This window comes from Apteryx rowi, unplaced genomic scaffold, assembly GCF_003343035.1.
Source record: "Apteryx rowi isolate R43461 unplaced genomic scaffold, aptRow1 scaffold_352, whole genome shotgun sequence".
Classification (NCBI taxonomy): Eukaryota; Metazoa; Chordata; class Aves; order Apterygiformes; family Apterygidae; genus Apteryx; species Apteryx rowi.
In genome coordinates, this window is record NW_020449997.1 from 224,082 (window position 1) to 247,406 (window position 23,325).

Below are 23,325 nucleotides of genomic sequence, written 5' to 3' on the forward strand. Positions count from 1 at the left end.
GGCCAAAATTAGATGCAGCTGGCAAGGGATGTCAAGCTCTGAAAGAAATAATTCTGTAAGTACATTAGCAGTAAGAAGTAGATAAAAAAAAAAGTTAGTCCACTGGTCGACAAAGAGAAAAAACTGCAGAGGGATACGTAGACAAAGCTGATATTCATAATGCCTTTTTTGCATCCATCTTCACTGAAAATCTGTTGCACTGAGGTGCTTAATACAATTAATACYGTCAACAAAAGGATAAGATCTCATCCTTGAATAAGCAAGGATCTGAGTAAATATTATTTAAATGTATTCAAATCAGCTAGCCTTCATGGATTTAAGCCAGTTAAATGCCTAATGCTCAATGTATTTCAGAACTGTTAAAAGTCACATTTCAGAATGCATGGARCACTGAAGAGAGTGGGACAGCTGTAAAAATATAGGATATACACACACACACACATATACACACATATATATAAATATGTATGTATCACCTATCTATCACTTATCTCTTAAAGACTAAACCAGCTTCAGGGCAACTCTGTTGCCTATACAAAGGCATCTAATTCTTTTTGAGATGCCTAAGGCAACCTAAGATGTTCATATCAAGCTGGCAGATACATCCCAGAATCTACAGTGGACATGTACCCTTCTAAAGAAGTATTCAGGTACTAGACTACATATCATATGCCCATTCTCAACTGGAACTAGAAGCYTATGTTTAAAAATCTTGCTTGTTCCCCCTACCTTTATGTTCTTGAAAATGTACGCAATGATTAAAGAACATGAAATTGAACTATACACAACTGCCTGGAAGATAACAAGAAGCTGAGCTACAGCCAACACGGATTTGTCAAGAACAAATCATGTCAAATCATTCTAATTTCTTTCTGACAGCAAAAAAGGCCTTGTGCTCAAAGAGAAACAGCAGAAGTTTTAACAATACTGCTTCATGTAATGTTTTCTTAAGCAAGCTTGGATATATAAACTAGATAAAATTGTAATTAGGTGGCTGCAGAACTGCTAGAAAACTGAGAAACTCAGAAACACTATTTACTTTTTATCAAATGGGAGGGATGCATTTCAGGGACACAATAAAAAAAAGGGAAGGAATTTGCAAATAATATCAACCTGAAAGAGACTGAGAGCACAATGAAAGCTAGAACTGAAATTGAGAATTCTCTCAACAATTTTGAGAATTAGTTTGGAAACAATAGGGTTAAGCAGGACAACTCAATAGAGGCAGATGCAAAGTTCCAGACTTGTGAAGAAATAATTTATTAAATAAATACAAAATGGATCTTCAAAACTGGACTGACTGGCTAGGTAATGCTTCTGTAGAAAAGGATATGTGGGTTACGTGGGCTGATCACAAACTGAATATAAGTCAAACTTGACATACAATTGCAAAGAATATGAGCAAGGCACTAGAAGTTATAAATGGAAGTACTGAGTAAAATATGAAAGCAATTCTGCTCTACTTGGTRTTACTTATCACCAGAGTTGGAGTAATATGCTTAATTTTGATTGTTCTAATTCAGAAACAATACAAAGTCCACCATCTGACCACAGATTTAGGGTCGTATATATATGTAGACTGCATTAAGAAGGGTTATGTCTCAAGAAAAGGAAACAGGGAGATGGGGTTACTGCCTTCATGTTTGAAGGCTGTTGCAACGTGAACACAGTGAACACAGAGCAGTAAGTAATGGGCTTAGAATTACAAGGAGAAAGATTCAGAGTTGATCCTGAGGAAAAAGCATTCTGATAGTACAAACAATGAAGCACTAGACTCTCTTATTTGGAGAGGTTGTAGAACCTCCATCACTGGAGAGCCAAAACCAGTTTAGACAAATATCTATCATGAACAGCAGACATTGTTGATTCTCCCTCAAGGTAGAGAAGACCAGATAAAATGTCCTCTCAGTATCCTCTCTAAGCATATTTATTATGTAGATATATAAAAGGGTCTTTAAAAAGTTCAAAAATAATTTAGTTAAAGAGTCTGTTTCACAGTTTACAAAGATAATGGACAGTATATCAAGTTGCCATCAATTACATCATCATTAAAAAGAAAACCAAAAGTGCTCTCACACTTATTTTTCTTCTGATCAGTTGTCAACCTCTTTTTTTAATGAAAGGTACTTAGACAATACTTGCATTCTATCTTCAAAGCCCTCCAGTCTCTCCATGCCCTCTCATGGTTTTAAGTAAGCTTCCAATCAAGTCACTGTATGCAATCTAGTCCATCTGGCCCACTGACTGACTACAGTAAATGATTCACAGCTGAAGCAACCAGCCATCTGGACAGTATGATTTTCAGCAATAATGTGATTTGGTAAAATAATGACTTAGCTTTGCCTGTACACTATTCAAACCATGGATTGCACTTAGTTCCTAAACATCTTAAGTGGATATCATAGCATGAGCATTGCACCTTCTCAGCACCATCTCCCAGCTCTGCTTATCTCACACTCTTGTTCTCTGGACCCATCTTTCTCAAACATACACCATTTGTAAAAGCCACCACACTGATGCTTCATGATGGTTGGAAAGAAATCTTACAGTCCATCAACAACTCCTTTGCTAGCAGTTGATAGCAGAGGCATATCAAAAGCCAAGCAAGATACTTCTACTCTTGAGGCTGAGCAAAGAATCCCTGTAGAACAGACTTGTCATGAAGTCTAACAGCCAGAGACTACCACTTGGAAATACATTATACGTCTCCAGCGTGGCTGCAAAGGGTACTATTAGAAGGCTGTATGTTTTGTTCATACCAGTGTTTTCTAGAAAAACTTGCTAATATTGCAAAATAGACAAGGCACTAACAAAGGGAACAGAACTTAATATTGTTTATATTTGCTCTTGTCAATCTCTGGATTGTTTAATTTCTGACTTACATACTCTTCAGAAACTTCTAACAAGATCTGCTTCTAGTTCTCTAAGCTGGAGTTCTTTACAATAATGCAAAACAGTGATTCTCCTGCTCAATATTTTGGCTAATGATCTGGGAACTAACTGCATCGAGGAGTTCTCCACAGCTAAAGCTCTCCCTGCCAAATAATAGTTGTCAGCTATAAAACTTAACTTGTATCCATCTGAAAAATATTTTTAAAGAAACTTGCCTGTATTTCTAGTATGAAAATCATTGTGGAAGTTTTTTATTTCCTATAGGATACTGCTGACTGTTCAAGTTTGCCATTACCCCTCTAAAAGTCATTTTTCCATGTATACAACTCCAATTCAAAGAGACTGTGATAAATGGAACCAAACTAAAAGGATGTTGTAACAGTTGGCAAGTCTATAATAGAGAATGAGTGTGAATGTGCCTGGGGAAGGAAAGGAAAAGCAGCTGTAGTTGTCACAGAAAATCTGTAAGTTCTGTTAAACAATGGCTGTATTTGTGATAAAATGACAGTTTTTCTGCTACACAACTCAATGTTAAGCAAAGAAACTGTATTTTTCAGTAGTCACTAATATAGGAGCAGTACTATATGGTGCCAATGATACCAGATAAAATCAAAGGTTCAACTGACCCTTGAAAAATCATGTGGAAGAGATCATGTAAAGAAAGCTGCAAAAGATCCCATAACAGCCAATTACTAGGAAAGCTGACAAAGCAGAAGTTTTCTATTTCTATTTAACTTAGCTGGCATATGACTGAAAAAGGGGATATTTACTTCTCATAAATATTTTAGCCCATTTAATGCAACTGCGGCTACTACTCATATATAAATAGAAAATGCTTGATGCATATATCTGATAAACTCTGCCAATAATCAATGTTTACTTTTAGCACGCAAAAGACTTCCATGGATTAGTTGTCTATTGAATGAAATACAGCACTTGATTGTAATTAAATCTGTTGTTCTTCACATTTAATTTGGTTCTGGTAGAATAAAAGCTCAAATCCAACATTTTTTCTTAAAAACCCCTTTTTATGCCTGATGTAATTTTTACTGCCCTTTTCTGGATCCTTTTCACAGCTGTACTGGCCATACTTAATATTCAAGATGATGACATAATACTATTTATTTAATGAAATGGTATTTTCTCTCTTTGATGCAGCCTCTTTGTTGCTGTTGCTTAACTGTTCATTGAACAGATGTTTCCACCGTGCTGTCCACAATCACGACTGTATCATCTTTTCAAAGCTAATTTAGAAATTATCAGTGGAATAAACCATATCATTATATCCAGTGTAAAACAATGTATGTTTTCCTGCACTAAATCCCCACTATCACCATTAAGCCTAAATGTCTAGCTTAGAATGCCTCATCAAGGAACTCAGTATTGGACTACTTCTGAATTTGTGGGTAAACCTTACATTGTCAGAGAAACATCTACAGAAAGACAGAACTCAGGAGTCCACAGGAAGTACCTGTAGATTTGACAGTTAATTCAATAATCATGTTTCCCTCAGAAGTGGCAGGGAAGACACTTTGGACATCCAGAAAAAGGAACTATATGGGGATTACATAAGTGGCACTACTGGGCCCCCCCCAAAAAACTATGTGAGGGGGGCCAATAGAAAAGCTGAGGACAGCAAAACAAAAACATCTCAAATGGGAGCTGCCATGCAGTGAAGAGCAAAATAAAAACACTAGACTCAATAAATTCTTAGATAAGTATCTGTACGAGGTTGATTTAAGGAATTAGGAATTCTGTAAATTCTTTACAGAAACATAAAGACAAAGTATACTTCTGCAAATTATTTTAGTGAAGAAAAGAAAAAAAGAGACAGGAGCCTATTAGCTTAAAGTACAAGATTTTTCAGTAATCTCCAAAACAAGAAAGAAGCACATTCAAAGGAGGAACCTGGCTGTTCCATTAAAATGTAACGGTACACTTTAGATAGGGATAAAAATCAGAAGCCAGGGCACAAAATGAGATATACTAACAAAGAAAAACAATAGCAGTAAGAAATCATCTTAAATAATGTTAAAGGGTTAGTTCATTACTCAACAGAAAAAAATAATGACTGATGGATTATGCAGAAAAGTTTGACATTTGCAATGCTTTTTTTTTGCACCGATCTTCATTAAGTGGGTCATTTGTGATTAGGTGGCTAATACAATTCACACAAATGGAAAAGGGAAAGACTTCATCTTCAAATAAGGAATGAACTACCTGGAAAGCATGAAAATGAGTCAGATATTTTAAAATCTCAAAAATCTCTCACAAACTTCACTGTAGAGCTCCTAGAGAATTACTTGAACCAGTCCCAGAACTGTGAAAACCTGTGGACAATTGATAAGAGACTGGAAAACCTGGAGTAGGACAAACACAGCATGTTAGGAAAAAAAGAAAAAAAAATAAAGAGGACCCACACATTCTCACACACACAGAGCTGAGATTTCAAATCCTGAAAAAAAAGGGAAATAATGGAACAAAGAACCCAGAAGATAACAAAGAAATTAGCACCACTCAGGATGAATTTCTCAGAAGAAATCATGCCATATCAATCTAAATGCCTTATCCGAAAGGACTGAGGATAAAGAATAAGCAGTAGATATCATATACAGAATCATGAATAGATGCATGTAGGTTGTGGGACACCTAATCCCAGACCATGACCAGAGGTCATCTAATCTTCAAAGCCAGTCCAGTTACAGCAGATTGCTCAAGGCCTTGTCTACTTGAGTTCTGAATACCTCCAAGAATGGAGCTTCTGCAGCCTCTTCCAGTGCTTAACGGCTCTGTGACAGTATCTTCCTGATATCAAATCAGAATCTCCCATGTTCCAGCTTGTGTCTGTTGCATTTATGCTATCACTGCATGCCTCCAAGAAGAAGTACTTCTGTGTTCTCTACAGAAGCTCTATCTTCTCTACACCTTCCCATTAGCTAGCTGTGGACTGCCATGAGATCTCCCCTGAGCCTCCTCCTCTTCAGTGTGAACAGATCCAGCTCTCCCAGCCTCTTCTGTGCTCCACCCCTTTAAACATCTTGGTAGGCCCCCACTGGACTTGCGTCAGTATGTCAGTGTCTTTCTTGACAGACAGGGTCTCACAAGTGCTGAAGAGAGGGAAATAATCACTTTCCTTCACCTGCTGGCTATATTCTTTTTAACACAGCCCAGGACGCTGCCAGCTACCTTTGCTGCCAGGGTGCATTGCTGGCTCATGTTCAGCTTGCTGCCTACCCAGAACCCCAGGTCCTTTTCAGCAGAGCTGCTCCCAAGCCAACCAGTTCCCAGCCTGTATAGTTGCAAGGGGTTCTTCTTTCCCGGATGCAGGACTCTGCATTTGCCCTTGAATTTCATAAAGGTTCCTGCTGGCACATTCCTCCAGACTGTCTAGCGCCTGCTAAATAGTAGCTCTGCCATCCACCCTACCTACTGGTCCCCCAATTTGATGTCATATACAAACCCGAAAAGAGTGTACTACATTGTGTCCTCCAGGCTTTTATACCTATTTCAGTACCTTCATAAATATTTGTAGTTTGTTACATGTTGTGACATGCTTTGGTTTGGTACTTGTATGATGGATGCAGTAGAAAAATAAATTTTAGTTGCAATTTCTTTAACTTGAATGCAGTCAGAAAATACAGTTTGCTGCACTTTCTGATTTTCCTTATATTTTGTTTGTTTTTTGCTTCATTTTAAAACATGCTTTATCTTTCTATTTTGCCAGATTTATTATTCTCTTTAAATTTTTCATTTAATTCCTTGCATCTCAGCTCAACCAGATTGGATCCTATTGTCGTTTTTGACACTACAGTGTATTGGAATGAATATAGCCATCCCACTTGTCTTCTTGATTTAGACAAGGTCTAAATTAACAAGTCACATTTCATTTTGAAAACATATGTTTGCAATTCTTTGGTCTTACTCGGCATATTTCCTGCTTTAGTGAAGAAGGAAAAGGTCTTTGTTTCTTTCTTTAAAAGACTCTTCTTCCTTTTCTCCTCCTCCTGTCTGAAGCAAATATTCCTATAATAGTAGATTTTATTTATATGGATTGATTACCTCATAATCAGGACTAAATTAAATATAGCCATATTCTGGGTCAGGTTATACTGTGTTGCTAGAAGGTGAGACCTATAGAAGAGAGATTATACTGAGTGAACAGTAGCAGTCAAGTTGTATTACACCAAAATTGCTAATTTAAATTGGTATTTTCACTTGTTACCTACCTTAAGTACAAAGTTGAGGTGACTGAGTTTGTGGGCGAAACAACTCTGAGAGCAATCCATAAATCAGATGCATGTATTGCTGTATCCCTTTGTGTGGACGTATTTGTCTTATCATTCTTTTACTTCTCAGCTTTAGTATAGTCTGTTTTGTACTCAAAACAGCAGAAAGGTCCTGATCAGTTACATCTTCTCAGAAGCAATTTTCTTATACTCCCATTTCCCTACTTTAAATTCAGAACCTCTTTCATTGTCGTTGTCTTTAAATACATGGAAACTGTTTTAAGAAAGGATAGATTTTTCTTCAAAGTCACAGTGCTGTGTGTAAATGTGTACATGTATTTTTGTGTTTGAGATAAGTCTCTAAATGTTCCTTATCTTTAGGCAATGAAGCAGTTGCTATCCTTTTGTCTCTGTGTTTTTGGCAATTGACTGTTTTTTAAAATGTTCTGCAGCTTCCAACTGCATTACTTCCCTCACATTCCTACCATCTGTGTCCGCAAGATCTGAAATATGTGTTTTGTACTAAACTTGGTAATTTTAAACTTCTTTACTATTCATTCTTCCCCCTTTTTTTTCTCATCTACATCTATATTATACTCTGCTTTTCTTTCCACCTATTTCTCTTTCCTTTCTTTATATTTATCAAACCATTGATGAGAGTATGCCTTTCTTCAGGAAAGAGGCAGGAAAAACAAAAAGGGGTCGGGAGGGTTGCCCTCTATGTGAAGTAGCAGCTCATACGTATGGAGCTCTTCTACGTATCTGCCCTCATTGAGGGCTTGTGGGTCAGGATCAGAGGAGAGGCCAATGACATAGGTGACATTGTAAGAATTTGTTACAGACCACCCGATCAGGATGAGGAAATGGACAAAGTCTTCTTTAAACAACTTGAGGAAGTCTATATCACAGGTCCTGGTTCTTATGGGGAACTTTAACTTCTCTTGTATCTGTTGGAAGGACAACATGGTGGGATGCAAACAGGGAGATTTCTGGAGAGTGTCAGGAATAACTTCTTGAGACTGGTAATGGATGGACCAACTGGGGGTGATGCACAGCTGGATCTGTTATTCACTAAGATGGAAGAACTGGTTGGGCTTGTGGTAATCAATAGCCTTGCTAACCTTGGCTATGAAATAGTGGAGTTCAAGATCCTGAGGGGAGTGAGGAAAGTGACTACAGACCCTGGTCTTAAGGTGAGCAGACTTTGGGCTCTTAAGGGACCCAGTAGGTGGTATCCTGTTGGAGGCAGCTCTGAAGGGCAAAAGAGCTCACGAAAGCTGGCTGTTCTTTAAGAATAGCATCCTCTAAGCACAAGAAGGGCCCATCCCGATACTTAGGAAAACAAGTATATGTATCAGGAGATCACCTTGGCTAAACATGTAACACATGAGCAAGGTCCAGTGCAAAAAGGCAGGTGGAGGTGGAGTTGGGAACAGGCTCCAAAGGAGGATTTTAGAAATATTACCCCAGCATATAGGGATAGTGTTAGGAAAGCCAAAGATCAAATGGAGTTGAGAGTTGAAAGGGACATCAAGGGCAACATGAAGAGCTACTGCTATGTTCATGCTAGCAGGCTAAACAAGGAAAATTTGGAACCATTGCTGAATGCAGTGTCTGATTTAGAGACAGTGGACACAAATAAAACCAACATTGTGCCTTCTTTGCCTCAGTCTTCACCAAAAAGGTCTCCCAGGCTCCTGAGCTTAATGAAAGAATTCAAGGAGAGCTACTAGCAGTAGATGAGGGCTGAGTAGGCATTATTTGTGAGAACTTGACCCATAGAGGTCCAGCTCAACGGGCTGTTTCCAAGGGTGCTGAGAGAATTTACCAATGGCTTTGCAAGGCTGTTCTCTAACATCTTAAAAAGGTCATGGAGATCAGGGAAGGTCCCCAATGACTGTAGAAAGGAAACATTGCACCCATCTTCAGGGAAAAGGCCAAAAGGACAATCTGAGGAACTACAAGCCAGTCAGCCTCACTTCGGTCCCTGGGAAAATCATGGAGCAAGTCCTCTTGGAACACATTTCTAGGTATGCGAAGGAAAATAAGGTGATTGGGAATAGTCAGCATGGATTGACCAAGGGTTAATCATGCCTTCTATGATAAAATGACTGGATTTATGGATGAGGTGAGAGGAATGGATGTAATTTACCTCAGCTTCAGTAAGGCTTTTGACACAATATGTCTCCCACAATATTCTTGTATCTAAGTTAGGACATTACAGTCTGGATGGGTGGGCAACCAGAAGGGTAAAGAGTGGTTGGATGACTGGGCTCAGAGTGTAGTGGTTAATAGGTCATATTTTGCCTAGATGCTGTAATAAGTGAAGTACTGCAGGAGTACCAGGAATATACTGGAACCTGTCTTGTTAAATCTGGTTGAGCTGAGATGCAAGGAATTAAATGAAAAATTTAAAGAGAATAATAAATCTGGCAAAATAGAAAGATAAAGCATGTTTTAAAATGAAGCAAAAAACAAACAAAATATAAGGAAAATCAGAAAGTGCAGCAAACTGTATTTTCTGACTGCATTCAAGTTAAAGAAATTGCAACTAAAATTTATTTTTCTACTGCATCCATCATACAAGTACCAAACCAAAGCATGTCACAACATGTAACAAACTACAAATATTTATGAAGGTACTGAAATAGGTATAAAAGCCTGAGGAAAAAAAAAATTAAAATAGAGAAACATCCATAGGCTGTGATCAAGGCAGGCATGTATGAAACTTGTTTAAAAAAAGAGGCTTGGCAATTTTGCGAAAGTAAAAAATTATTAAATTATCCAGCAATGCTCACATGTTGGGGAAGATGCAGAAAGACAGATGTAAGCAGCTACAGTCTATTAATCTTCCTTTTGATAAAACAAAGCATATATGACTTTGACCTTGTGAAACAGGAGGTGAGGGGATGTTACAGGTAATCATCTAAAACTAGTCAGTTATTTGTGATGAGTGGCAGAAATGAAAATAGTGTCCTATCCCTTTTCTCTAGCCAATAGAAAGCACTGCCTTCCTAAACAAAAAATGACTGTACCCTTAAGAAAAAACATGCTAAAGAAAATTTGAGCTCAGATAATTCCAAGACAAAGAGTCATCTTCTGAAATAACTGAGTTAAAAAAACAAACAACACCTTACCCACTTTTCCCCTTTTTCTTTAAGCCAGGCTGAAATACTAAAAAATACAGAAAAGTAAGAAGGGATAACAAAGCAAATGCAGTGTTAGACAATTTTCTGCTAATCTTATTATCTCATGCCATATTTATGATACAGAAGGAGGCAGAGTGATAACAACACAGGGAAAGAGAGAGAGAGAGACAGAGACAGAGAACAAGCAGCAGGATGGATGGATCACTTCAGTTTGCTCTCCTTTTCCCATCACCTGTATCCAACATCCTATGCTTAAGTCCTTGGCTACCTTTTAATTCAGAATTCTAAGGAATATTCTGTTCTCTATCTAATTCCAGTGCAGCCCTACACTGGCGACACTGGAGGCACTGCAGACCAGGTCTTATCAACTCAGTTATTACTACTTCACTAGGAAGGAATAATTGAAACACTATACCTTGCAGTACTGCCACACATCCTTAACAGACACATAATCTGAAGCATGCCAATCCCTTGTGTCCATATACGTTACCATTATGGTCCTCATATTAGTTATACTCTCATAACACACCTCCTAGCACAGTCTTTTAAAAATGCATTTGTGCAAGTACTTTCCCACTGGTGGGGAGGAATTCTTTTCTCTTTTTAAAGCACTCATATTCTATCTAACATAAATGGAACTGGTATTGAATACACATATCCCTTTGGGGTGGGGGGGAGGGCAGTAAAAGCCATGCAGTGTACTTTATAAAATTTGTATGGAGTGAAAGATAGAGGAACAAAAGCTTCACTAGTTCACATCAGGAGAACAAACATGAGCACAGGGCCCGTCTCACACCAGAAAGACTTGCGCTAAAGGATGCTGGAGAGACAGCCACAGCTCTTGGATTCACAGCTTTCAGCTGGCACAGCACCATTGCTGTGTCCCACTAGAGGTTATAACTAAGTTGAACCTTGCTACACACCAGTTCAATTGCAATAGCTCTGTTAACACCTCTGCAATGCTTGTTTGTAAAGGTGAGACATTATAAGTATGACAAGAGACTGTAGCAAGGGCTTTAGCAATGACACAAGAACAAGAACTTCCACAGCATGGAAGCTGCATGGTGGAAAACACCAATTCACACTTCCGAACTACAGTGACCAAGAGTGTAGAGATGCCAAAACAAGACCCTTCATCAAAAATGTAAAACTTTCTATTTACACATGTAGAAGTATTGATACCAAGGGGGGCCTCTAACCATTACTGCAAGGAAGGAAGCAAGAATTCCATTACTACATCGATCAGAGCAGCCAGACTGCAATGCATTTGCAATGATCCCTAGCGGACTGCACTAGGGAGGCTGAAAGAGTTTAGTATTCCTGTATGTAACACCAACAGCAATTATGAATTGAGTCTTTAGCCTTCAATTCATGTAAAGCAAAACTGATGTGTGTTTATTAATACACAYGACAGTGAAACATGCAGCTATACCACCCACACAGCTGAGTTTGGTAAAAAGGTAAAAACTTGCAGCTCAAGGACAGAGGGGCCAGTTGGGGGTAGTAACCTTTCCAAACACGTCTGACTGTCAGAGCTCACGATGCAGAGCCCCAAAGTCTTACTGAAAAGAAAGCTTATATGCTTTGGTATTTCTTCATCCATCTAGTCTATAAGACACCTTCATTAAAACTGCCCTAGAAAGCTCTACAAATAAAGCACATTATAACAATGTTACACTATCCACATTAACCAATAAAACCAAAGAAAACATGTCAGTTAAAGGGAGAAATGTGGCATAAAATGACCTTCAATTACTACACACACAGGGGTGCCAATTTAACAGCTTTTTTAATATTCCTAGTCGTGCTTAGGTGCAGAAGACATATGTTACATTCAACCTACTTGAAATGTTCTCCTATGAGTGCTTTTGTCATAACCTTAAAACTATTTCAGAATAAAACTCAAACTTTTACATGAACATTAAAGTAAATAACAGAAAACTCAGTAGCTTTGAAATGATAGAGAGTTGAAAAAGACAATTAAAAGGTTGGAGTATTAGCAGGAAAGGCAACTAAAGTAAGATAAGGTAACCATTTAGCTATTGCAGCACAGTAATTCCATGGAGAGAAATGCAAAACAAACTYGGGAGCAAATAATACACACAAGAATAATTTTTGCACAGTTTGATGTCTTACAAAGAAAAGGCTGGAAAAGTCCAACGGCATATCATATCACCCTAAAGTACAGATGAAGTTGAAAGCAAACATGAAGGTGGTTATACTGCCAGAGGGAAAGAACTGTGAAAACAAAGCTTCACTTACTCTCTTTTAACATAAATTTCATAGAGAGTAAAATATACACTAAATAGTATTTATTTTATTCTTTTGTACAAAACTAGTAAAACTAAGTAATACTTAGTAATACTAAGTGTCAGAACAGGAGATGACAGACCCTTCTCCTTGTCTTGTGCAAGTATAAAAGTTTTTTGTATTATTCATTGCCTTCTCTCCACTGAGGAACTCAAATTGATATTCCTAGGAATATGAGTAATTTGGGCATATCAAAACAAAGGTTATCTTTTGTTACTGTTGTTTAAATGGTAGTAACAGACACTAAGCTCATTCAAACTGTATGAAAGCAAAGAGTTTTTGAAATGGAATTCTATAGATCACTTCCTAAAAATTACTTCCAGCTATTTTAAATAGAACAAATAAAATCTCTAAATGACATCAACATGTGCATTTTTAATGAAAGATCAGCGGAAATCTTTGCATGGAGATTTAATCAACATGGAAGTGTCATCATCAACCAAAACTGAGTAGGCCAAGACAGAAGCACAGAACCTAAACATACTGCAGGCAGAGCAGCTGACCTTAACATGATGAAATGCTGTAAAGTTACAATATAACAACAATACTGATCCAAGAGATGGGTATTATTTGGGGATTCACTGATTTAGAAGCAAAGAGATTAAGGTAGGTTTTGACCCTTTAAAGAGTCCTTTGATTTAGAAATCATGTTTCTGCATCTAGTAGATTAGCTTATTATGAACCCTCATAGTCACAGGCACTTCTGGATTATTACATGGCTTAAGTATTTTTTTAAAAATATTTAAGTTTAGAATTCTCTATTTAAATAACTCTCTTGATTATCTATAAACTGTAGATTGACCCAGGGAAGAAAAATAAGAGGTTTCTAAAATTTGTTCCATCAAACAAGTAAAGCTAAGACAGGATGCAATTTTAGCTGGATCTGTTGTTTTTAAATGCTTTTATTTGTCAGATAAAATGGCATGGCAAATTGACACACAGGTCTCAGGAGGCTCTGGGATCTTTTGTGACTATATTTGCAGGAGGAAATTCCCATCCTAGGTAAAAAGGGCAGGGCAGCTGCAAACCATAAGAAGCTCAGAAGAACTCAATACCACTGCAAGAGAAAATACAGGAAGGAAAGTTAAATTCTGAAAGATCAGAAAGTAGTTAAGCATTTGCAGAGTCTGGAAAGCTGCATTATTTTAAGAGCCATCAGGAAAGACCATTTTGTTTAGGTCTCTGAGGATGAAGGAAATCACCTGAGCTTTTGTTACAATTCAGATGAGGCAGTATTTCTGTTCTTGGAGAAGTTTTACTAGACGGGCATATTTCCCTTCCTTTTCCCCTTTCCCTAGTTTTAATAGCAGGAATTTGACTGCTCCAATAGCAGCAACAAGGAAAACTGGTGCAAACAAGATATTGCTGGCTACCATTCTTCTTCAGCAACCTGTCATACAGACCTGTTAACCCATCCTTGCACAACTTACATTGTTTAATTAGTATTCAGCCTAAAGAGATTCTGATGCACTATAACAAGCTAGATACAGAGAGAAACTTCCTGCTTTGGAGACGAGTATTTACATGGTTAGTAAGGCTTCTGTTATACATAATCATCAGCTTGATGTATCAATATCAAAAGTAGGTTTCTTTGATCAAAATCCATTGTTCTTCAGCTATGGATGTTCTGATTAGAGCTGACAGAAAAAAAAGTCTTTGCTGGGATTTGTGATAATTGAAATCTTTTGTGCAGAGACTTTGCTTTCCATACAGTTTCGATATCTACATGCTTTCTTTATTGTCAGCTAGGTCATCTAGCTCTCCTGGGTAATCTCCTAACAGGCTCCCACAGCAGCAGATCATTAAGGTTTTTGAGTCTTTAAGTCTATCAGGTTGAAAAAAGAGCTGAAAATCTGGATGTCCAGATTCTAGACACGAGGTTCCCAGTTTCCAGTGATCGAAAATTCTGGAGCAGCCTGCTAAACGGGCAAATCTGGGTCATGGTTTCTATTTTGTGAACAATGTCCACATATTATTTCATTCTGAACCCTAATGAAAGTAAATAAAATCCCTGAGGAAACAACTATCTTTGACTGCCAGCTTGCCCCAATTTGTTTTACAGGCATTTTGAATACACGGAATTACACACAGGCCTCACTGCTAYTGAAAGAAAATTTAAACTACTATGCAAGCTGAAATCAATTTCAACTGCGAATAGTTGATGATATAATTTATCTTTTCCTAAGGAAAAAATGAGGCAACAATCCTAGAGTTCTGCTCCAGCAAAAATCTAGTTGGAGTATGAAAAAGGATATTACCAACATCAGCAGAGGTGATCCCAACTTTTTGCACTCTGGGACATCTTTCCTAAGGGCCTTTGTTCCGTGTACCCATAAGGGGCTCTCATGACTCCCTGATAGCAACTGCAAAACTTAAAAACAAAAGAAAAAACAGAAAACACTTCCTGTGAAGCTCCTGACTTGGTCCTGAACTTTTTCTGAACATATTAGAGTAACCAGGGTTAAGTGAGAAGTTAATTATTTATATTTAACACAAACAAAATAAAAAAGAAAACCTCAAATCCCTTAACTAATGGTTTCTAAAACTGCTTATTCAAATTGACATATGCATGACAAGTTTCAGCTCAGTATGATTTAAGGAGGAGGAGTTATACCACCCAGAAAAATGGTGTTTATGACAGAAATGACAAAAGATCATTCATCATAGTTTTTTTCTGCGTGGAGCAGTAATAAAGCCTAAATGAGACTGCACTTCATTAGTAATTTATTTCACAGATCACTATATATACACACAAATAGCATAACTCTATTACATTTTTATAGTGCCATTCATTACAGTACTTCACATACTATATCCATATGACAATACAGAAATGTAGCTTTCTCTGGGGATGACGGCAGCAGCCAACTGCAGAGCAGCACACAGAGAAAAAACACTTCAGAGCCATAATAGTAGAAGTAGGAATTTTCAGAAAAAACAAGTAAAATACTAAATAAAACAACAAAACAGAACCCTCAGAGATGGGCAGCTAAGTCAAAGAATACCCTGTGTTTGCTTGCCTGATGTCCCACTTGGTTCAAATAAAAATAGACAAAGAAACCCCTGCCTAGTCCAGGAAGAGTGACTAATATCAGGGACTCTCACAAGAACTTCCTCCTGGAGTTCTCTCTTCCTCACTTGATTCTTGAACACTATAATGGTGTCTTCCACTTCCTGCAGGAAGGAAAAGCTCATCAGGTCATTTGTTTTCACCAGTTCGTATCTGGGATGCTGCTCTTTAGACACAACAAGGGACATATTCTCAGATGTCAAAAAACAGATGCAATTCTTCTTCTATTATGACCTCTGCAAAGTGAGAATTAGGGGCTGCTCACTGCTATTTTACTCAGCACAAGAAAAGAATCCCCAAATTATCACATATAGAAGACTAACACTTCAATTAATCCTCCAGAGATGTATGGAGACTCCTGCCTTACAAATGCAAATAAAAATATGGTATGCTATACAAACCCATAAAAAACTGTAAGAAGAATACAGACAGAAGGATGCCTGAAAATGCCTTGTGACAACCACTTTTTGTGACTAGTTCTCTTGGGAAGTAGTAGTGTTCAATTATGTAGTGTTGCACCATTGAAATAACACTTGAGATGTATGGATTACGTGAACATTTTCTGATATAATAATTACAAAGAAATGCGTTGCTTTTCACTAGTGAGTTATGATTAAATTCAACAAAGACATCTTGATTTCCTTGCCAAGAACTCTGCTTTAAGACCCCTAATATGAAGGAGAAATGGTTTGTCAGTTCCAGAGACTCTAGTGTTCTGTAATCCTTAAGGTAAGAAACCACTGGAATCTAAGACGGTTGGAGAGAAAATATGATTTTACCTATCAGACATTTTTATCTATTCTGGTACATTAATTAGAAATAGAAACTTCAAAACTATCAGTAAAATGTTGGTGTGCACTAGTTTTAAAATCTGTTTTACGCCTAGCAAAAAAGGTTCTCTTAAAATATGTTAATACTGATTTTGAGTGCATTTTAGGAGTTTGAGAATAAACAAGTTTATATTTTATTGCTCAGCTATTTAATGTTCTCTTTCAAATATTACACTACCGAAGTGCATAATTTTAGTCCATAAAATAAAGTATCTAATTTGGTAAGATATTGAATAAATGTATAACAATATAATTTTTCTTTCTCTTTTTGTCTCATATTGCACTGCTTTTTCCTGATTTTTATGGTAGACACTAACTACTGAGTGAGAGCTTAAGAAATAAAACCATGGCATTCGACATTACTGATTTAAGATACAGGCATTTAGGAGACCTGCATCCTCTAGATAATACACAGAAAGAGGGATACTGGCCATCTGCATAAAATGCAATGCCTTAATTGGGCAAGGTGCTTAAGAATATGTCTGAATTAAGTACATGAGTAATTCCCACTGAAATCAGTGAGATTATTTACATCCTGAAGTCAGACAGGGGTGTAAATAAAAGTGTTTTGGATCCTCTTTGCTATTTTAACCGCTAGACATGCCAGAGAGACTTTTCTTGCTCTAAGGAGTGTGGAAACTAAACAGTAAATGCACGAAGGACTAAACATTGTTGGAAACAGTATAAAATTGAATCTTTATTTCTACCTTGCCACTCCCCAAATCATTCTCAACTGAGCTGACTAATAAGAAATATGAGCCTACATTTATGAGCTTTGTACAAGAAGTTCCTTACAAAAGTTATGAGTGAATGGACTCAGTGCATCGGATCTGAACAGATGCATATAGGCATGCATAAAAGGGGAGGAGGAGAAAAAGCCAACAGAACTAATATTGATTTGGACATTACTGGTGAAGTGCCCAGGAAGACAACAGATGAAAGGAGACTCTACGTAAGTAAAGCTTGAAGATGAGAATTTTGAAGTTTATCTTTAACGCCGTAGGTAGAGAAGCTGATTAAGAGATTGAGCAAGTTAGGACAATCTGCTGGCCAGCTGCCGTGATGACAATACAAGGAGCTGCACAGTTTTCAGAAAGAAAGGAGAAGAAACAAAGGCCACAAGGAAGCAGGAGCTGGTCAAGGCAGAGGCAAATTTTAAAGTCATTCTACCTCTGATAGCTTTACTTAAGAAACCACAGATGTTTTCTTCCTATTTTTTTCTAGAAAAACTGCAAGTCAAAGAAGTCTGCCTATGTAAACACACTGTTAAAAAGTCTCATTAAGTATGGAAATAAATATAGCATGTTTCTACTTACCTGCCTGTCTACTTCTGGAAGCAAAAGCAGGAGGTATTGTTGAAAATGCTGAGGTAAAGAAGCAAAGGTGTGTTTATTTATTAAAGCCCTCAGGTTAGTGTTCACTAGAATAGATCCTGGTGTTTCTATATCAATATCCTCAGCTTTGGTCCATTTCAAATGTCCTGGAGTAAATAAACAAAAAGTGACTTTAAACATAAATAAAGAAAGAGAATAGGAACAATAATTATTTTTAAACATTTCATATTTTTTGTATAGTACAATAAGCTCCAGAGAAACAGTACTCTGAGAATGGGAGCACAGCCTATTCTAAGATTCTAACAGCTTCTTTTATATTCCCGGTATTTGAGCTTTTGACTTTTACAGGATCCATGTTCCAGTCAACATCATAAATGACATATTCTTACTTCCAGCTCAAGAGATCTTCTCAGCTCAGCGGCAGAAGAAAATCTTCCTGTCATTTCATCAACATAATTGTAAGCATCTATTTCTAAGCAAAAGGCTGCTTGATGAGGCTGGTGGGAATGAATCATTACACAGAACTTCTCTTTTGTGTTCCACACCTGTAGTGCACTATGGCCTATCTAACTTGTTACATAGCACTTGCTGAAAACGACCTGTTTGAATAGACAGTGATCACAGAGATGAGAATATTTAATGTATTAATTTGTTTGAAAACATGTATTTTTCTGAATTTGCATAAAAACCTATGATCTAAAATGATCAACACATAGAAGACAGCAGCGAGAATTATCAGAGGTCTAGAAAACATCATCTGTGAGGAAAAATTATAAAACTAGAGATGCTTAAGATAAAGAAGACTCAGCAGGGGCAAGGGAAAATACAGGCATACCTTGTTTTATTGCGCTTCCCTTTATTGCGCTTTGCAGATGTTGCGTTTTTTGCAAATTGAAGATTTGTGGCAACCCTGCGTTGAGCAAGTCTATCAGCACCATTTTTCCAACAGCATGTGCTCACTTTGTGTCTCTGTGTTGCATTTTGGTAATTCTCGCAATATTTCAAACTTTTTCATTATTATTATATCTGTTATGGTGATCTGTGATCGGTGATCTTTGATGTTACTATTGTAATTGTTTTGGGGCACCACGAACCGCGCCCATGTAAGATGGCAACCTTAATCGAGAAATGTTGTGTGTGTTGTGACTGCTCCACCAACCAGCCGTTCCCCCGTCTCTCTCCCTCTCCTCGGGCCTCCCTATTCCCTGAGACACAACAATATTGAAGTTAGGGCAAYTAATAACCCTACAATGGCCTCTAAGAGTTCAAGGGAAAGGAAGAGTCGCATGTCTCTCACTTGAAATCAAAAGCTAGAAATGATGAAGCTCAGTGAGGAAGGCATGTCGAAAGCCGRGACAGGCTGAAAGCTGGGCCTCCTGCGCCAAACAGGTAGCCAAGTTGTGAATGCAAAGGAAAAGGTCATGAAGGAAATTCAGAGTGCTACTCCAGTGAACACACAAATGACAAGAAAGCGGAACAGCCTTCTTGCTGGTATGGGGAAAGCTTTAGTGGCCTGGAGAGAAGATCAAACCAGCCACAACATTCCCTTAAGGCCAAGCCTAATCCAGAGCAAGGCCCTGACTCTCTTCAATTCTGTGAAGGCTGAGAGGGGTGAGGAAGCTGCAGGAGAAAAGATGGAAGGTAGCAGCGGTTGGTGCATGAGGTTTAAGGAAAGAAGCCGTCTCCATAACATAAAAGCGCAAGGTGAAGCAGCAAGTGCTGATGTAGAAGCTGCAGCAAGTCATCGAGAAGATCTAGCTAAGAGAATTGATGAGGTGGCTACACTAAACAACAGATTTTCAAGGTAGGTGAAACAGCCTTCTGTTGAAAGAAGATGCCATCTAGGACTTTCCTAGCTAGAGAGGAGAAGTCAGTGCCTGGTTTCAAAGCTTCAAAGGACAGGCTGACTCTCTTGTTGGGGGCTAGTGCAGCTTTAAGTTGAGCCAATGCTCATTTACCATTCCGAAAATCCTAGGGCCCTTAAGAAGTATGCTAAATCTACTTTGCCTGTGCTCTATAAATGGAACAACAAAGCCTGGATGACAGCACATCTGTTTACAACATGGTTTACTGAATATTTTAAGCCCACTGTTGAGACCTACTGCTCAGAAAAAAAGATTCCTTTCAAAATATTACTGCTCATTGACAATGCACCTGATCACCCAAGAGCTCTGATGGAGATGTACAATGAGATTCATGTTGTTTTCATGCCTGCTAACACAACATCCATTCTGCAGTCCATGGATCAAGGAGTAATTTCGACTTTCAAGTCTTATTATTTAAGAAATACATTTCATAAGGCTATAGCTGCCATAGATAGTGACTCCTCTGATGGTTCTGGGCAAAGTGAATTGAAAACCTTCTGGAAAGGATTCACCATTCTAGATGCCATTAAGAACATTTGTGATTCATGGGAGAAGGTCAAAATATCAACATTAACAGGAGTTTGGAAGAAGCTGATTCCAACCCTCATGGATGACTTTAAGGGCTTCAAGACTTCAGTGGAGGAAGCAACTGCAGATGTGGTGGAAATAGCAAGAAAACTAGAATTAGAAGGGGAGCCTGAAGATGTGACTGAATTGCTGCAATCTCATGATAAAACTTTAAYGGATGAGGAGTTGCTTCTTATGGGTGAGCAAAGAAAGTGGTTTCTTGAGATGGAATCTACTCCTGGTGAAGATGCTGGGAACAYTGTTGAAATGACAACAAAGGATTTAGAATATTACAYAAACTTAGTTGAYAAAGCAGCAGCAGGGTTTGAGAGGATTGACTCCAATTTTGAAGGAAGTTCCATTGTGGGTAAAATGCTATCAAACAGCATCGCATGCTGAAGAGCAATCCTTTGTGAAAAGAAGAGTCAATCAATGCGGCAAACTTCATTGCTGTCTTACTTTAAGAAATTGCCACAGCCACCCCAACCTTCAGCAACCACCACCATGATCAGTCAGCAGCCATCAACATCGAGGCAAGCCCCTCCATCAGCAAAAAGATGATGACTTGCTGAAGGCTCAGATGATGGTTAGCCCTTTTTAGCAATAAAGTAGTTTTTAATTAAGGTATGTACACAGACTACTACTGTAATAGACTACAGTACAGTGTAAACATAACTTTTATATGCCCTGGGAAACTAAAAAATGTGTGTGACTCGGTTTATTGCGTTATTCACTTTATTGCAGTGGTCTGGAACTGAACCCTCAATATCTCCGAGGTATGCCTGTACACAAAAGGTTGATGCACAGAGGTAAAGAAAAATGTGTTCCGACTGTCCACAGTGGATAGGAAAACATAACGAGCTTAAACTCTTAAACAATAAGAAATATTTGTGTTAAATACTGAAAAAAGAAAGCTTTCAACTACCTAGGATATAGAAACACTGGATTAGATTCCCTATGGAGGCATTAGTCTCCATCACTGGAAATCTTAAAGAACAGGTTAGACAAATATCTGTCAGGAATGACAGGTGTATAATTGATCTTGCCTGAGGACTGATGAACAGTCTAGATGACCACTGGAGGTCCCTTCTGACCCTATTTTTTATTATCTCTATGATAATATTTAAAAGATACTTTTAAAAGCTCCTAAAAAAGCAATACACTTCTGCTGCCTGCTCCAGGGTATAGACATACTGTTACAATCCTTTGTTCCTTCCGGTCTTAACAAATTCTAACACTGCATCCACAATCTGAAAATGGAACAAGTCAGGAATACAGGTGGCTGAGAGAACCTGAAAAATTACAACCCCTCCAGGTTTTGGTCTGTACAAATTCCTGCAAAATCTCTTAGAAAGCAATTGGGAAAAATATTCCACTGCTATGAGCAATGATAATATTTGGCATTCACACAGGACCTTTCATCAAGGTTCAAACTGATTCAAGAAGAATAGATATATTTTACAAATAGAGGAGTTTGGGTATACTGATAATAAGGGACTCCTCAAATGCTACAAAACACTTAACAGTAACATTAATGAAAATTATGTTTTAGATTTCTTAGAAGGCTGTAGTGTGGTCTTTCCTGAAAGGTTATGACATCATCTACAAAACACACAAATGAAAGAAACTGTGGCAAATTTGTAAATTTTGCAAGCTCCCCCTCAGTCGCAGCTTCCTACAAACATTCCTGCAATTTCCTGCTACTTTTAGCAGACAGTACTAACTGAATGAGACAAGAATTACTTTGCATTCAGCAGAAGATAACCTTTTCCAACACATATTTCTAACATACTACATTTCAATACAGCAAAGACTCCATTACAAACAAATGAATGCCCTGCTATAAAGGACAATTGTGTGGAAGAAGTGCTCATTTTAATGAGTACATCACAACAAACTGTCCTTACCATCTGTTCCACCCACTAAATATAAATGCAAAAAGAACACAGTCCCCAAGTGTAACACAAGTAGTATGATGTATCTAATTTTAATGCATATATATACGTTCCTTTCTTTAATCAATACAGAATACATATCTCCATCATCCAGGTGACTCCAAATTTGAGAGACATTTTTTTACCCAACTAATACATCACATTCTATGGAAGAAAATACATTTTGCATATAACATCCAGACATTCCAAAATAAAACAAAATATATGACTGCAAAGTCAGTAATGTCTTTGAGTGGGAGATTCCTAGGATGATAGGCCAGTAGCTCACTGAGGATGCACATGATAGCCATACCATAAAACAAACAAACGAACAAACAAACAAATAAAAAAACTCAGAAGGACAGCAAATTCTGTCTCCTGCACCCTTTCTAAGGCACATATTAGTTGCAGCTTTAGGACCTTTGCTGCAGGTCTCAATTTGGTAATCATATTTAGGGAAGTGTTTGGGAATAGCATGGAGAGTAGCTGGTGGGATCTGACAGAGTAGGCAACTACTGCATGGCTACTCCTAACTCCAAGAGACTGAAGCTGATGACAGAGCATATGCCAATGTTTGTCATACTGTTTTTCCACAGAGAAAGACGTTTTGAATTCTTATATAGCTGCTATCATAGTTCAGGGATGGGGGGACCACTGACCAGATCAGAAATGAGAGATGAAAGATGAGAGAGAAACTCAGACTTACAGACTTGGAAAGATTACTCTCCAACATACAGAATTAACTATAAAAAGGGTGGAAGCACCATAGTTCTACATCAAAGTATGAAAATCAAAATAGGAAATGGATAGAAATCATATAGTCGAAATAATTTTTTAAGTAAAAGGGGAAAAAGTCATATTTAATTGGAGTTCAGAAAGTCTACCACATAGAATATGCAGTGAATACTGGGCAGACCTGCAGAGTTTCAGACAATTAAACAATGGCTGGAGCTGAATTATGGATTTTATAGGACCCCGGACCAATTCTTAAAGATGCTCAACAACTGTTCTGTTAGTATCCCAAGAAGTACTATGTCATAAAGCAAGCATTTCAACAGGTACGCAAACAGAGACATTAAAACCTTAAGCAAATCTCCAGCCTTCCAAGTCCTGATATCGGGGAGATATTGGGGCATGGGAAGGAATGC

The 23,325-nt window shown here is 37.9% G+C and overlaps 1 protein-coding gene across 1 annotated transcript in view; it reads right to left on the reverse strand.

The window, feature by feature from the left end:
* The window catches only part of ASXL3 (ASXL transcriptional regulator 3), a 105,921-nt gene that overhangs the window by 24,044 nt on the left and 58,552 nt on the right, over positions 1-23,325 (reverse strand). The window contains 1 exon segment of the mRNA XM_026072834.1: positions 17,794-17,957. Coding sequence (XP_025928619.1) covers positions 17,794-17,957 — 164 coding nt within the window.